Here is a 17,229-nt window from a genome sequence, read left to right as displayed (position 1 = left end):
GCTATACCGACTGCCCACTGGGACAGAGCTATACCGACTGCCCACTGGGACAGAGCTATACCGACTGCCCACTGGGACAGAGTTATACCGACTGCCCACTGGGACAGAGTTATACCGACTGCCCACTGGGACAGAGTTATACCGACTGCCCACTGGGACAGCGCTATACCGACTGCCCACTGGGACAGAGTTATACCGACTGCCCACTGGGACAGAGTTATACCGACTGCCCACTGGGACAGAGCTATACCGACTGCCCACTGGGACAGAGTTATACCGACTGCCCACTGGGACAGAGCTATACCGACTGCCCACTGGGACAGAGTTATACCGACTGCCCACTGGGACAGAGTTATACCGACTGCCCACTGGGACAGAGTTATACCGACTGCCCACTGGGACAGAGCTATACCGACTGCCCACTGGGACAGAGTTATACCGACTGCCCACTGGGACAGAGTTATACCGACTGCCCACTGGGACAGAGTTATACCGACTGCCCACTGGGACAGAGTTATACCGACTGCCCACTGGGACAGAGTTATACCGACTGCCCACTGGGACAGAGTTATACCGACTGCCCACTGGGACAGAGTTATACCGACTGTCCTCTGGGACAGAGTTATACCGACTGCCCACTGGGACAGAGTTATACGACTGCCCACTGGGACATGGAGCAGAGTTATACTGCCCGCTCACACGAACATCACTAACAACGAGAGTGAAAATCTCCCACTCTACGGGGTTACAGAGATAGGGAGGGGTGTCGGGGCTGGAGGAGGTTACAGAGATAGGGAGGGGTGTAGGGGCTGGAGGAGGTTACAGAGATAGGGAGGGGTGTAGGGGCTGGAGGTGGTTACAGAGATAGCGAGGGGTGTAGCGGTTGGAGGAGGTTACAGAGATAGGGAGGGGGTGGAGGGTGTTGGAGGAGGTTACAGAGATAGGGAGGGGTGTAGGGGCTGGAGGAGGTTACAGAGATAGGGAGCGGTGTCGGGGCTGGAGGAGGTTACAGAGATAGGGAGGGTGGAGGGGCTGGAGGAGGTTACAGAGATAGGGAGGGGGTGTCGGGGCTGGAGGAGGTTACAGAGATAGGGAGCGGTGTAGGGGCTGGAGGAGGTTACAGAGATAGGGAGCGGTGTCGGGGCTGGAGGAGGTTACAGAGATAGGGAGCGGTGTCGGGGCTGGAGGAGGTTACAGAGATAGGGAGGGGGTGTTGGGGCTGGAGGAGGTTACAGAGATAGGGAGGGGTGTAGGGGCTGGAGGAGGTTACAGAGATAGCGAGGGGTGGAGGGGCTGGAGGAGGTTACAGAGATAGGGAGGGGGTGTAGGGGCTGGAGGAGGTTACAGAGATCGGGAGGGGTGTAGGGGCGGGAGGAGGTTCCAGAGAAAGGGAGGGGTGTACGGGGTTGAGGGTTTCAGAGATAGGGAGGGGTGTAGGGGCTGGAGGAGGTTACAGAGATAGGGAGGGGTGTAGGGGCTGGAGGAGGTTACAGAGATAGGGAGGGGTGAGGGGCTGGAGGAGGTTACAGAGATAGGGAGGGGTGTAGCGACTGGAGGAGGTTACAGAGATAGGGAGGGGTGTAGGGGCTGGAGGAGGTTACAGAGATAGGGAGGGGGTGTAGGGGCTGGAGGAGGTTACAGAGATAGGGAGCGTTGTAGGGGCTGGAGGAGGTTACAGAGATAGGGAGGGGTGTAGCGACTGGAGGGGGTAACAGACATAGGGAGGGGTGTAGGGGCTGGAGGATGTTACAGGGATAGGGAGGGGTGTAGGGGCTGGATCGGTACTCGGGCCGCAACTGTTTACCATTTATATAGATGATCTGGAGGAGGGGACGGAGTGTAGGGTAACGAAGTTTGCAGACGACACAAAGATAAGTGGAAAAGTGAATCGTGTGGAGGACGGAGAAGATCTGCAGAGAGATTTGGACAGGCTGAGTGAGTGGGCGAGGATATGGCAAATGGAGTATAACGTTGAGAAATGCGAGGTTATACACTTTGGAGGAAATAATAACAAATGGGATTACTATCTCAATGGAAACAAATTAAAACATGCTACCGTGCAAAGGGACCTGGGGGTCCTTGTGCATGAGACGCAAAAGCCCAGTCTGCAGGTACAACAGGTGATCAAGAAGGCAAATGGGATGTTGGCCTATATTGCGAGGGGGATAGAATATAAAAGCAGGGATGTCTTGATGCACCTGTACAGGGCATTGGTGAGGCCGCAGCTGGAATACTGTGTGCAGTATTGGTCCCCTTATATGAGGAAGGATATATTGGCATTGGAGGGAGTGCAGAGAAGGTTCACCAGGTTGATACTGGAGATGAGGGGTTTGGATTATGAGGAGAGGCTGAGGAGATTGGGTTTGTACTCGTTGGAGTTTAGAAGGATGAGGGGGGATCTTATGGAGACTTATAAGATAATGCGGGGGCTGGATAGGGTGGAGGCGGAGAGATTATTTCCACTTAGTAAGGAAGTTAAAACTAGAGGACACAGCCTCAAAATAAAGGGGGGTCGGTTTAAGACAGAGTTGAGGAGGAACTTCTTCTCCCAGAGGGTGGTGAATCTCTGGAATTCTCTGCCCACTGAGGTGGTGGAGGCTACCTCGCTGAATATGTTTAAAGCGAGGATGGATGGATTCCTGATCGGTAAGGCAATTAAGGGTTATGGGGATCAGGTGGGTAAGTGGTACTGATCCACGTCAGATCAGCCACGATCTTATTGAATGGCGGGGCAGGCTCGAGGGGCTAGATGGCCTACTCCTGCTCCTATTTCTTATGTTCTTATGGAGGAGGTTACAGAGATAGGGAGGGGGTGAAGGGGCTGGAGGAGTTACAGAGATAGGGAGCGTTGTAGGGGCTGGAGGAGGTTACAGAGATAGGGAGCGGTGTAGTGGCTGGAGGAGGTTACAGAGATAGGGAGGGGGTGTAGTGGCTGGAGGAGGTTACAGAGATAGGGAGGGGTGTAGGGGCTGGAGGAGGTGACAGAGATAGGGAGGGGTGTAGGGACTGGAGGAGGTTACAGAGATAGGGAGGGGTGTAGGGGCTGGAGGAGGTTACAGAGATAGGGAGGGAGTGTAGGGGCTGGAGGAGGTTTCAGAGATAGGGAGGGAGCGAGGTCATTCCTGCTTCTTGCTGACTGTTTTTCCCACACTCTGCCTTCACCAGGCAGGGTGGAAAGAGCAGGAACTCTGAGCGAGAGAGAATTCCTTTCCTCTCTGCGTTTCTTACCTGTGAGGATGGACTGGTCCACTCTGAGTGTTGTTGATTTGATCGAGGTGAGTCGAATATCAGCAGCAACTTTGTCTCCCACTGGGGAAGCAAGGGAAAGAGTTAGTGTCAGAGATTCGAGTGAAACAGAGAGCAGAGCCCTGACAGTGCGGCACTCCCTCAGCACTGACCCGCTGACAGTGCGGCACTCCCTCAGCACTGACCCTCTGACAGTGCGGCACTCTCTCAGCACTGACCCTCTGACAGTGCGGCACTCCCTCAGCACTGACCCCCTGACAGTGCGGCACTCCCTCAGCACTGACCCTCTGACAGTGCGGCACTCCCTCAGCACTGACCCTCTGACAGTGCGGCACTCCCTCAGCACTGACCCTCTGACAGTGCGGCACTCCCTCAGCACTGACCCTCTGACAGTGCGGCACTCCCTCAGCACTGACCCTCTGACAGTGCGGCACTCCCTCAGCACTGACCCTCTGACAGTGCGGCACTCCCTCAGCACTGACCCTCTGACAGTGCAGCACTCGCTCAGCACTGACCCTCTGACAGTGCGGCACTCCCTCAGTACTGACCCTCTGACAGTGCGGCACTCCCTCAGCACTGACCCTCTGACAGTGCGGCACTCCCTCAGCACTGACCCTCTGACAGTGCGGCACTCCCTCAGCACTGACCCTCTGACAGTGCGGCACTCCCTCAGTCTGGTCTGTGGGGCTTGTGGCTCTGAACCCAGGACCCAGAGTCAGGATCTATGGCACTGCTTGGTGGGCGAGCAGGACAGAGAGGATTTGCTTCGAGAGTGGGTAAAATCCGAGGCACTGGCATCCAGCAGGCCAGAAGTTGTTGCTGTTTATTTGAGACACTGCGGGATCAGATTTGACTGATCCTGTGAGCAGAGTGACCTCTGACAGGTCCCTGCACCAGGTTTGGCAAATATCAATGAGACACCCCCAGGAGGAGCGCTGGACGTGGAATGGAGCACAGTATTATTGCACAACACCTCACCCCCAACACACACAGACACACACAGACACACACAGACACACACAGACACACACAGACACACACAGACACACACAGACACACACACAGACACACACACAGACACACACACAGACACACACACAGACACACACACAGACACACACACAGACACACACACAGACACACACACAGACACACACACAGACACACACACAGACACACACACAGACACACACAGACACACACAGACACACACACAGACACACACACAGACACACACACAGACACACACACAGACACACACACAGACACACACACAGACACACACACAGACACACACACAGACACACACAGACACACACAGACACACACAGACACACACAGACACACACAGACACACACAGACACACACAGACACACACAGACACACACAGACACACACACACATGATTTGATTTATTATTCTCACATGTATTGGGATACAGTGAAAAGTATTGTTTCTTGCGCACGATACAGACAAAGCATACCGTTCATAGAGAAGGAAAGGAGAGGGTGCAGAATGTAGTGTTACAGTCACAGCTAGGGTGTAGAGAAAGATCAACTTAATGCGAGGTAGGTCCATTCAAAAGTCTGACAGCAGCAGCAGGGAAGAAGCTATTCTTGAGTCGGTCGGTACGTGACCTCAGACTTTTGTATCTTTTTCCCGACGGAAGAAGGTGGAAGAGAGAATGTCCGGGGTGCGTGGGGTCCTTGATTATGCTGGCTGCTTTTCCCCGAGGCAGCGGGAAGTGTAGACAGAGTCAATGGATGGGAGGCTGGTTTGCGTGATGGATTGGGCTACATTCACGACCCTTTGTAGTTCCTTGCGGTCTTGAGCAGAGCAGGAGCCCAGACCAAGCTGTGATACAACCCAGAAAGGATGCTTTCTATGGGGCATCTGTAAAAGTTGGTGAGAGTCGTAGCTGACATGCCAAATTTCCTTAGTCTCCTGAGAAAGTAGAGGCGTTGGTGGGGCTTTCTTAACTATAGTGTCGGCGTGGGGGGGACCAGGACAGGTTGTTGGTGATCTGGACACCTAAAAACTTGAAGCTCTCGACCCTTTCTACTTCATCCCCGTTGATGTAGACAGGAGCATGTTCTCCTTTACGCTTCCTGAAGTCGGTGACAATCTCCTTCGTTTTGTTGGCATTGAGGGAGAGATTATTGTTGCCGCACCAGTTCACCAGATTCTCTATCTCATTCCTGTACTCTGTCTCGTCATTGTTTGAGATGCGACCCACTACGGTGGTGTCGTCAGCAAACTGGAAAATTGAGTTGGAGGGGAATTTGGCCGCACAGTCAGGGGGTGGATAAGGAGTATAGTAGGGGGCTGAGAACACAGCCTTGTGGGGCACCGGTGTTGAGGATTATCGTGGAGGAGGTGTTGTTGCCGATCCTTACTGGTTGTGCTCTGTGAGTTGAGAAGTTCAGGATCCAGTCAAAGAACAAAGAACAATACAGCACAGGAACAGGCCCTTCGGCCCTCCAAGCCCGTGCCGCTCCCTGGTCCAAACTCGACCATTCTTTTGTATCCCTCCATTCCCACTCCGTTCATGTGGCTATCTAGATAAGTCTTAAACGGTCCCAGTGTGTCCGCCTCCACCACCTTGCCCGGCAGCGCATTCCAGGCCCCCACCACCCTCTGTGTAAAATATGTCCTTCTGATATCCGTGTTAAACCTCCCCCCCTTCACCTTGAACCTATGACCCCTCGTGAACGTCACCACCGACCTGGGGAAAAGCTTCCCACCGTTCACCCTATCTATGCCTTTCATAATTTTATACACCTCTATTAAGTCTCCCCTCATCCTCCGTCTTTCCAGGGAGAACAACCCCAGTTTATCCAATCTCTCCTCATAACTAAGCCCTTCCATACCAGGCAACATCCTGGTAAACCTCCTCTGTACTCTCTCCAAAGCCTCCACGTCCTTCTGGTAGTGTGGCGACCAGAACTGGACACAGTATTCCAAATGCGGCCGAACCAACGTTCTATACAACTGCATCATCAGACCCCAACTTTTATACTCTATGCCCCGTCCTATAAAGGCAAGCATGCCATATGCCTTCTTCACCACCTTCTCCACCTGTGACGTCACCTTCAAGGATCTGTGGACTTGCACACCCAGGTCCCTCTGCGTATCTACACCCTTTATGGTTCTGCCATTTATCGTATAGCTCCTCCCTACATTATTTCTACCAAAATGCATCACTTCGCATTTATCAGGATTGAACTCCATCTGCCATTTCTTTGCCCAAATTTCCAGCCTATCTACGTCCTTCTGTAGCTTCTGACAATGCTCCTCACTATCTGCAAGTCCTGCCAATTTTGTGTCGTCCGCAAACTTACTGATCACCCCAGTTACACCTTCTTCCAGATCATTTATATAAATCACAAACAGCAGAGGTCCCAATACAGAGCCCTGTGGAACACCACTAGTCACAGGCCTCCAGCCGGAAAAAGACCCTTCCACTACCACCCTCTGTCTTCTGTGACCAAGCCAGTTCTCCACCCATCTAGCCACCTCCCCCTTTATCCCATGATATCCAACCTTTTTCACCAGCCTACCATGAGAGACTTTGTCAAACGCTTTACTGAAGTCCATATAGACGACATCCACGGCCCTTCCCTCGTCAACCATTCTAGTCACTTCTTCAAAAAACACCACCAGGTTAGTGAGGCATGACCTCCCTCTCACAAAACCATGCTGACTATCGTTAATGAGTTTATTCCTTTCTAAATGCGCATACATCCTATCTCTAAGAATCTTCTCCAACAACTTCCCCACCACGGACGTCAAGCTCACCGGCCTATAATTACCCAGGTTATCCTTCCTATCCTTCTTAAATAACGGGACCACATTAGCGATCCTCCAATCCTCTGGGACCTCACCTGCGTCCAGTGATGAGACAAAGATTTGCGTCAGAGGCCCAGCGATTTCATCTCTCATCTCCCTGAGCAGCCTTGGATAGATTCCATCAGGCCCTGGGGATTTGGCAGTCTTTATATTCTCTAACAAACCTAACACTTCCTCCCTTGTAATGGAGATTTTCTCCAACGGTTCAACACTCCCCTCTGAGACACTCCCAGTCAACACATCCCTCTCCTTTGTGAATACCGACGCAAAGTATTCATTTAGGATCTCCCCTACTTCTTTGGGCTCTAAGCATAATTCCCCACTTTTGTCCCCGAGAGGTCCGATATTTTCCCTGACAACCCTTTTGTTCCTAACGTATGAATAAAATGCCTTGGGATTCTCCTTAATCCTGTCTGCCAAGGACATCTCGTGACCCCAGTCGCGGAGGGAGGTGCTGAGGCCCAGGCCACGGAGTTTGGAGATGAGTTATGTGGGAATAATGGTGTTGAAGGCTGAGCTGTCGTCAATAAATAGGAGTCTGACACAGGTGTCTTTGTTATCTAGGTGTTCCAGGGTTGAGTGCAGGGCCAGGGAGATGGGGTCTGCTGTGGACCTGTTGCGGCGGTAGGCAAACTGTAGTGGATCCAGTCCGGGAGGCTGGAATTGATTCGTGCCATGACTAACCTTTCGAAGCACTTCATGATGATGGATGGCAGAGCCACCGGGCGATGGTCATTACGGCTGCTTGGCTTTTCTTTGGTACCGGGATGGTGGCCATCTTGTTGAAGCAGAGCGGGAGCTCAGATTGTTGTAAAGAGAGGTTGAAGATGTCTGTGAATACCCCTTGCCAATTGTCCGGGTATAGGGACACGCACACCGACACACACACCGACACACACACACACACCGACACACACACACACACCGACACACACACACACCGACACACACACACACCGACACACACACACACACACCGACACACACACACACCGACACACACACACCGACACCGACACACACACACCGACACACACACACACACACCGACACACACACACACACACCGACACACACACACACACCGACACACACACACACACCGACACACACACACACCGACACACACACACCGACACACACACACCGACACACACACACCGACACACACACACCGACACACACACACCGACACACACACACCGACACACACACACCGACACACACACACCGACACACACACACCGACACACACACACCGACACACACACACCGACACACACACACCGACACACACACACCGACACACACACACCGACACACACACACCGACACACACACACCGACACACACACACCGACACACACACACCGACACACACACACCGACACACACACACCGACACACACACACCGACACACACACACCGACACACACACACCGACACACACACACCGACACACACACACCGACACACACACACCGACACACACACACCGACACACACACACCGACACACACACACCGACACACACACACCGACACACACACACCGACACACACACACCGACACACACACACCGACACACACACACCGACACACACACACCGACACACACACACCGACACACACACACCGACACACACACACCGACACACACACACCGACACACACACACCGACACACACACACCGACACACACACACAGACACACACACACAGACACACACACAGACACACACACAGACACACACACAGACACACACACGGGTTAGGAGCAGAAACAGGCCATTCAGCCCGTCCAACCTGCTCTGCTGTCCAATCAGATCACGGCTGATCTCTCCCGGGTCTCCAATCCACCTCCCACCTGATCCCCAGATCCCTTTACCCCGTTTCCCAGCAGAAATATATCTCCCTCCCTCTGGAAACCAGCCAATGATTCAGACTCCCCCGCGCGATGGGACAGTGAGTTCCACCTCATCTCAGTTTTAAATCCACCGCCTCTCACCCTATCCCTGTGACCTCTTGTTCAAGATTGCCCCACAAGGGGAAACATTTGGTCCAAATTTACTCCATCAATCCCTTTTAGTATTTTATACACCTCGATCAGATCCCCTCTCGTCCTTCTGAACTCCAGCCCAAACTGTTCAATCTCTCCGCAAACGTCAACCCTTTCATCCCCGGAATCGATCTGGGGAAGCTCCTCTGAACTGAAACCAGACAGACACACAACACATACCTGCGACCTCGACGACATCCCCAGGTACGATATCGCGGGCTTTGATGCGCTGGACGCTCTGACGATCCTGCCGGTAAACCTTGCCCATCTCAGGTTCGTATTCCTTCAGCGCCTCGATCGCATTCTCCGCGTTCCGCTCCTGAAACAAAGCAAAACCACACAGAATCGATGAGGGATCACTGGACAGTGATCGGGAGCAGGAACCCTGGCTGATTTCCCCTCTCTCTCTCTCTAACCCAGGGATCACTGGACAGGGATCAGGAGCAGGACCCCTGGCTGATTTCCCCTCTCTCTCTCTCTAACCCAGGGATCACTGGACAGTGATCGGGAGCAGGAACCCTGGCTGATTTCCCCTCTCTCTCTCTCTAACCCAGGGATCACTGGACAGGGATCAGGAGCAGGACCCCTGGCTGATTTCCCCTCTCTCTCTCTCTAACCCAGGGATCACTGGACAGGGATCAGGAGCAGGAACCCTGGCTGATTTCCCCTCTCTCTCTAACCCAGGGATCACTGGACAGTGATCAGGAGCAGGAACCCTGGCTGATTTCCCCTCTCTCTCTCTCTAACCCAGGGATCACTGGACAGTGATCAGGAGCAGGAACCCCTGGCTGATTTCCCATCTCTCTCTAACCCAGGGATCACTGGACAGGGATCAGGAGCAGGAACCCTGGCTGATTTCCCCTCTCTCTCTAACCCAGGGATCACTGGACAGGGATCGGGAGCAGGAACCCTGGCTGATTTCCCCTCTCTCTCTCTCTAACCCAGGGATCACTGGACAGTGATCAGGAGCAGGAACCCTGGCTGATTTCCCCTCTCTCTCTAACCCAGGGATCACTGGACAGTGATCAGGAGCAGGAACCCTGGCTGATTTCCCCTCTCTCTCTAACCCAGGGATCAGGAGCAGGAACCCTGGCTGATTTCCCCTCTCTCTCTAACCCAGGGATCACTGGACAGTGATCAGGAGCAGGATCCCTGGCTGATTTCCCCTCTCTCTCTAACCCAGGGATCACTGGACAGTGATCGGGAGCAGGAACCCTGGCTGATTTCCCCTCTCTCTCTAACCCAGGGGTCACTGGACAGGGATCGGGAGCAGGAACCCTGGCTGATTTCCTCTCTCTCTAACCCAGGGATCACTGGACAGTGATCGGGAGCAGGAACCCTGGCTGATTTCCCCTCTCTCTCTAACCCAGGGGTCACTGGACAGTGATCGGGAGCAGGAACCCTGGCTGATTTCCCCACTCTCCAACCCAGGGATCACTGGACAGGGATCAGGATCAGGAACCCTGGCTGATTTCCCCTCTCTCTCTAACCCAGGGATCACTGGACAGGGATCGGGAGCAGGAACCCTGGCTGATTTCCTCTCTCTCTCTCTCTCTAACCCAGGGATCACTGGACAGTGATCGGGAGCAGGAACCCTGGCTGATTTCCCCTCTCTCTCTCTCTCGAACCCAGGGATCACTGGACAGGGATCAGGAGCAGGAACCCTGGCTGATTTCCTCTCTCTCTAACCCAGGGATCACTGGACAGGGATCGGGAGCAGGAACCCTGGCTGATTTCCCCTCTCTCTCTCTAACCCAGGGATCACTGGACAGGGATCAGGATCAGGAACCCTGGCTGATTTCCCCTCTCTCTAACCCAGGGATCACTGGACAGGGATCGGGAGCAGGAACCCTGGCTGATTTCCCCTCTCTCTAACCCAGGGATCACTGGACAGTGATCGGGAGCAGGAACCCTGGCTGATTTCCCATTGGGAGTTCAGGCTTTGTTAGTGTGCATAAATATCTTGGCACTTGGTGCATTCTGAGTACCTGCCAGACGCCCACGATTGCGTTTGCGACGAGAATCAGCAGAATGACAAACGGTTCCACAAACGCGGTGATTGTTTGTTCCCCTTCTTCAAACCAGGCCAGCACCTGAAGCAGCAGATAAAACACTGCAATCAGAGCAACAGAGACACAGGCACCCAGACTGCAGTACAACACCCGCAATTAATAACCGCACAAACACCCACTCTCTCATCAGCTTCACTCTGTATCTAACCCCGTGCTGTACCTGTCCTGGGAGTGTTTGATGGGGACAGTGTAGAGGGAGCTTTACTCTGTATCTAACCCTGTGCTGTACCTGTCCTGGGAGTGTTTGAAGGGGACAGTGTAGAGGGAGCTTTACTCTGTATCTAACCCCGTGCTGTACCTGTCCTGGGAGTGTTTGATGGGGACAGTGTAGAGGGAGCTTTACTCTGTATCTAACCCCGTGCTGTACCTGTCCTGGGAGTGTTTGATGGGGGACAGTGTAGAGGGAGCTTTACTCTGTATCTAACCCCGTGCTGTACCTGTCCTGGGAGTGTTTGATGGGGACAGTGTAGAGGGAGCTTTACTCTGTATCTAACCCCGTGCTGTACCTGTCCTGGGAGTGTTTGATGGGGGACAGTGTAGAGGGAGCTTTACTCTGTATCTAACCCCGTGCTGTACCTGTCCTGGGAGTGTTTGATGGGGACAGTGTAGAGGGAGCTTTACTCTGTATCTAACCCCGTGCTGTACCTGTCCTGGGAGTGTTTGATGGGGACAGTGTAGAGGGAGCTTTACTCTGTATCTAACCCCGTGCTGTACCTGTCCTGGGAGTGTTTGATGGGGGACAGTGTAGAGGGAGCTTTACTCTGTATCTAACCCCGTGCTGTACCTGTCCTGGGAGTGTTTGATGGGGACAGTGTAGAGGGAGCTTTACTCTGTATCTAACCCCGTGCTGTACCTGTCCTGGGAGTGTTTGATGGGGGACAGTGTAGAGGGAGCTTTACTCTGTATCTAACCCCGTGCTGTACCTGTCCTGGGAGTGTTTGATGGGGGACAGTGTAGAGGGAGCTTTACTCTGTATCTAACCCCGTGCTGTACCTGTCCTGGGAGTGTTTGATGGGGGACAGTGTAGAGGGAGCTTTACTCTGTATCTAACCCCGTGCTGTACCTGTCCTGGGAGTGTTTGATGGGGACAGTGTAGAGGGAGCTTTACTCTGTATCTAACCCCGTGCTGTACCTGTCCTGGGAGTGTTTGATGGGGGACAGTGTAGAGGGAGCTTTACTCTGTATCTAACCCCGTGCTGTACCTGTCCTGGGAGTGTTTGATGGGGACAGTGTAGAGGGAGCTTTACTCTGTATCTAACCCCGTGCTGTACCTGTCCTGGGAGTGTTTGATGGGGGACAGTGTAGAGGGAGCTTTACTCTGTATCTAACCCCGTGCTGTACCTGTCCTGGGAGTGTTTGATGGGGACAGTGTAGAGGGAGCTTTACTCTGTATCTAACCCCGTGCTGTACCTGTCCTGGGAGTGTTTGATGGGGACAGTGTAGAGGGAGCTTTACTCTGTATCTAACCCCGTGCTGTACCTGTCCTGGGAGTGTTTGATGGGGACAGTGCAGAGGGAGCTTTACTCTGTATCTAACCCCGTGCTGTACCTGTCCTGGGAGTGTTTGATGGGGACAGTGTAGAGGGAGCTTTACTCTGTATCTAACCCCGTGCTGTACCTGTCCTGGGAGTGTTTGATGGGGACAGTGTAGAGGGAGGTTTACTCTGTATCTAACCCCGTGCTGTACCTGTCCTGGGAGTGTTTGATGGGGACAGTGCAGAGGGAGCTTTACTCTGTATCTAACCCCGTGCTGTACCTGTCCTGGGAGTGTTTGATGGGGACAGTGTAGAGGGAGCTTTACTCTGTATCTAACCCCGTGCTGTACCTGTCCTGGGAGTGTTTGATGGGGACAGTGTAGAGGGAGCTTTACTCTGTATCTAACCCCGTGCTGTACCTGTCCTGGGAGTGTTTGATGGGGGACAGTGTAGAGGGAGCTTTACTCTGTATCTAACCCCGTGCTGTACCTGTCCTGGGAGTGTTTGATGGGGGACAGTGTAGAGGGAGCTTTACTCTGTATCTAACCCCGTGCTGTACCTGTCCTGGGAGTGTTTGATGGGGACAGTGTAGAGGGAGCTTTACTCTGTATCTACCCCCGTGCTGTACCTGTCCCGAGAGTGTTTGATGGGGACACTGTAGAGGGAGCTTTACTCTGTATCTAACCCTGTGCTGTACCTGTCCTGGGAGTGTTTGATGGGGGACAGTGTAGAGGGAGCTTTACTCTGTGTCTAACCCCGTGCTGTACCTGTCCTGGGAGTGTTTGATGCGAGACAGTGTAGGGGGAGCTTTACTCAGTATCTAACCCCATGCTGTAACTGTCCTGGGAGTGTTTGATGGGAACAGTGTAGAGGGAGATTTACTCTGTATCTAACCCCGTGCTGAACCTGTCCTGGGAGTGTTTGATGGGGACAGTGCAGAGCAAGCTTTACTCTGGATCTAACCCCGTGCTGTACCTGTCCTGGGAGTGTTTGATGGGGACAGTGTAGAGCGAGCTTTACTCTGTGTCTAAACCCGTGCTGTACCTGTCCTGGGAGTGTTTGATGGGGACAGTGTAGAGGGAGCTTTACTCTGTATCTGACCCCGTGCTGTACCTGTCCTGGGAGTGTTGGTGGGGATAGTGTAGAGGGAGCTTTACTCTGTATCTCACCCCGTGCTGTCCCTGTCCTGGGAGTGTTTGATGGTAACAGTGTAGAGGGAGATTTACTCTGTATCTAACCCCGTGCTGTACCTGTCCTGGGAGTGTTTGATGGGAACAGTGCAGAGGGAGCTTTACTCTGTATCTAACCCCGTGCTGTACCTGTCCTGGGAGTGTTTGATGCGGGACAGTGTAGAGGGAGCTTTACTCTGTATCTAACCCCGTGCTGTACCTGTCCTGGGAGTGTTTGATGGGGACAGTGTAGAGGGAGCTTTACTCTGTATCTAACCCCGTGCTGTACCTGTCCTGGGAGTGTTTGATGGGGACAGTATAGAGGGAGCTTTACTCAGTATCTAACCCCGTGCTGTACCTGTCCTGGGAGTGTTTGATGGGGACAGTGTAGAGGGAACTTTACTCAGTATCTAACCCCGTGCTGTACCTGTCCTGGGAGTGTTTGATGGGGGACAGTGTAGAGGGAGCTTTACTCTGTATCTAACCCCGTGCTGTACCTGTCCTGGGAGTGTTTGATGGGGGACAGTGTAGAGGGAGCTTTACTCTGTATCTAACCCCGTGCTGTCCGTGTCCTGGGAGTGTTTGATGAGGGACAGTGTAGAGGGAGCTTTACTCTGTATCTAACCCCGTGCTGTACCTGTCCTGGGAGTGTTTGATGGGGACAGTGTAGAGGGAGCTTTACTCTGTATCTAACCCCGTGCTGTACCTGTCCTGGGAGTGTTTGATGGGGACAGTATAGAGGGAGCTTTACTCAGTATCTAACCCCGTGCTGTACCTGTCCTGGGAGTGTTTGATGGGGACAGTGTAGAGGGAACTTTACTCAGTATCTAACCCCGTGCTGTACCTGTCCTGGGAGTGTTTGATGGGGGACAGTGTAGAGGGAGCTTTACTCTGTATCTAACCCCATGCTGTACCTGTCCTGGGAGTGTTTGATGGGGGACAGTGTAGAGGGAGCTTTACTCTGTATCTAACCCCGTGCTGTCCGTGTCCTGGGAGTGTTTGATGGGGACAGTGTAGAGGGAGCTTTACTCAGTATCTAACCCCGTGCTGTACCTGTCCTGGGAGTGTTTGATGGGGACAGTGTAGAGGGAACTTTACTCAGTATCTAACCCCGTGCTGTACCTGTCCTGGGAGTGTTTGATGGGGGACAGTGTAGAGGGAGCTTTACTCTGTATCTAACCCCGTGCTGTCCGTGTCCTGGGAGTGTTTGATGAGGGACAGTGTAGAGGGAGCTTTACTCTGTATCTAACCCCGTGCTGTACCTGTCCTGGGAGTGTTTGATGGGGACAGTGTAGAGGGAGCTTTACTCTGTATCTAACACCGTGCTGTACCTGTCCTGGGAGTGTTTGATGGGGGACAGTGTAGAGGGAGCTTTACTCTGTATCTAACCCCGTGCTGTACCTGTCCTGGGAGTGTTTGATGGGGGACAGTGTAGAGGGAACTTTACTCAGTATCTAACCCCGTGCTGTACCTGTCCTGGGAGTGTTTGATGGGGACAGTGTAGAGGGAACTTTACTCAGTATCTAACCCCGTGCTGTACCTGTCCTGGGAGTGTTTGATGGGGGACAGTGGAGAGGGAGCTTTACTCTGTATCTAACCCCGTGCTGTACCTGTCCTGGGAGTGTTTGATGGGGACAATTTCGAGGGAGCTTTACTCTGTATCTAACCCTGTGCTGTACCTGTCCTGGGAGTGTTTGATGGAGACAGTGTAGAGGGAGCTTTACTCTGTATCTAACCCCGTGCTGTACCTGTCCTGGGAGTATTTGATGGGGACAGTGTAGAGGGAGCTTTACTCTGTATCTAACCCCGTGCTGTACCTGTCCTGGGAGTATTTGATGGGGACAGTGTAGAGGGAGCTTTACTCTGTATCTAACCCCGTGCTGTACCTGTCCTGGGAGTATTTGATGGGGACAGTGTAGAGGGAGCTTTACTCTGTATCTAACCCCGTGCTGTACCTGTCCTGGGAGTATTTGATGGGGACAGTGTAGAGGGAGCTTTACTCTGTATCTAACCCCGTGCTGTCCCTGTCCTGGGAGTGTTTGATGCTGGTTCTGGGTGTATTATCGGGCACAGTCTCAGGTGAGGCGTGACGCATGATATGGGAGCCATGAAGCAGTTTCTTGTCGAATCACCAGTGCCCACGAGGGGGCCGAGAAGAGTTTCCTCTCCGTCTGTTTATACTTCTCGCAAAAAAAACAAGCCCTGATCCAAACATTCCTGAAATAAGCGCAGCACCCCGGAGAGTTGGGAATGTTGATCTGCATTGGTCAGGAAGTGTTCAATTTGCTGAGAGTGTTCCCACAGATGGTATGCGGAGGCAGGGGCAGGTTCTCCGAGGTCTGGGAATCGAGGCTGATCCTGGGGCACTGCATGAAACAGCCAGACCCGTGGGAGGGCGGGAGGGGTGGGGAGTGGGGGTGCTGGCCAGGAGAGAGGGTGGGGCACCAACGGTTAGAAAACCAGACTCCAGAAATAAACACACTGACTGATCCACTCATTAACCCGTTCAGGGCAGTGAACAGAACATTGAAAAATTCTCACCACGTCCTGAGAGACCAGACTCCAATTCAACTCCTCATTCAATCATCCACTGCTCCCCCCAAAACACTGGAGCTCTGTCAGAGGGTCAGTGCCGCACTGTCAGAGGGTCAGTACTGAGGGAGTGCCGCACTGTCAGAGGGTCAGTACTGAGGGAGTGCCGCACTGTCAGAGGGTCAGTGCTGAGTGAGTGCCGCACTGTCAGAGGGTCAGTACTGAGGGAGTGCCGCACTGTCAGAGGGTCAGTGCTGAGGGAGTGCTGCACTGTCAGAGGGTCAGTACTGAGGGAGTGCCGCACTGTCAGAGAGTCAGTGCTGAGGGAGTGCCGCACTGTCAGAGGGTCAGTGCTGAGGGAATGCCGCACTGTGAGAGGGTCAGTGCTGAGGGAGTGCTGCACTGTCAGAGGGTCAGTACTGAGGGAGTGCCGCACTGTCAGAGAGTCAGTGCTGAGGGAGTGCCGCACTGTCAGAGGGTCAGTACTGAGGGAGTGCCGCACTGTCAGAGAGTCAGTGCTGAGGGAGTGCCGCACTGTCAGAGGGTCAGTGCTGAGGGAGTGCCGCACTGTCAGAGGGTCAGTACTGAGGGAGTGCCGCACTGTCAGAGGGTCAGTGCTGAGGGAGTGCCGCACTGTCAGAGGGTCAGTGCTGAGGGAGTGCTGCACTGTCAGAGGGTCAGTACTGAGGGAGTGCTGCACTGTCAGAGGGTCAGTGCTGAGCGAGTGCCGCACTGTGAGAGGGTCAGTGCTGAGGGAGTGCCGCACTGTCAGAGGGTCATAGAACATAGAACAGTACAGCACAGAACAGGCCCTTCGGCCCACGAT

General features: G+C 53.4%; 1 protein-coding gene across 1 annotated transcript in view; it reads right to left on the bottom strand.

Moving 5' to 3' along the window:
• LOC144488561 (sarcoplasmic/endoplasmic reticulum calcium ATPase 2-like) overlaps positions 1 to 17,229 on the bottom strand; it is a gene marked incomplete at its 3' end in the record, with an annotated part of 58,894 nt that overhangs the window by 6,125 nt on the left and 35,540 nt on the right. The window contains exons 4-6 of the mRNA XM_078206622.1: positions 11,145 to 11,249; positions 9,337 to 9,475; positions 3,229 to 3,309 (exon numbers count right to left, since the gene is read on the bottom strand). Coding sequence (XP_078062748.1) covers positions 3,229 to 3,309; positions 9,337 to 9,475; positions 11,145 to 11,249 — 325 coding nt within the window. The remainder of the gene's footprint in view (positions 1 to 3,228; positions 3,310 to 9,336; positions 9,476 to 11,144; positions 11,250 to 17,229) is intronic.

The sequence above is a fragment of the Mustelus asterias genome, unplaced genomic scaffold (genome assembly GCF_964213995.1).
Source record: "Mustelus asterias unplaced genomic scaffold, sMusAst1.hap1.1 HAP1_SCAFFOLD_1665, whole genome shotgun sequence".
Taxonomy (NCBI): Eukaryota; Metazoa; Chordata; class Chondrichthyes; order Carcharhiniformes; family Triakidae; genus Mustelus; species Mustelus asterias.
Note: the sequence above shows the minus strand (reverse complement) of the source record. Positions and strands in the feature narration are given on the sequence as shown.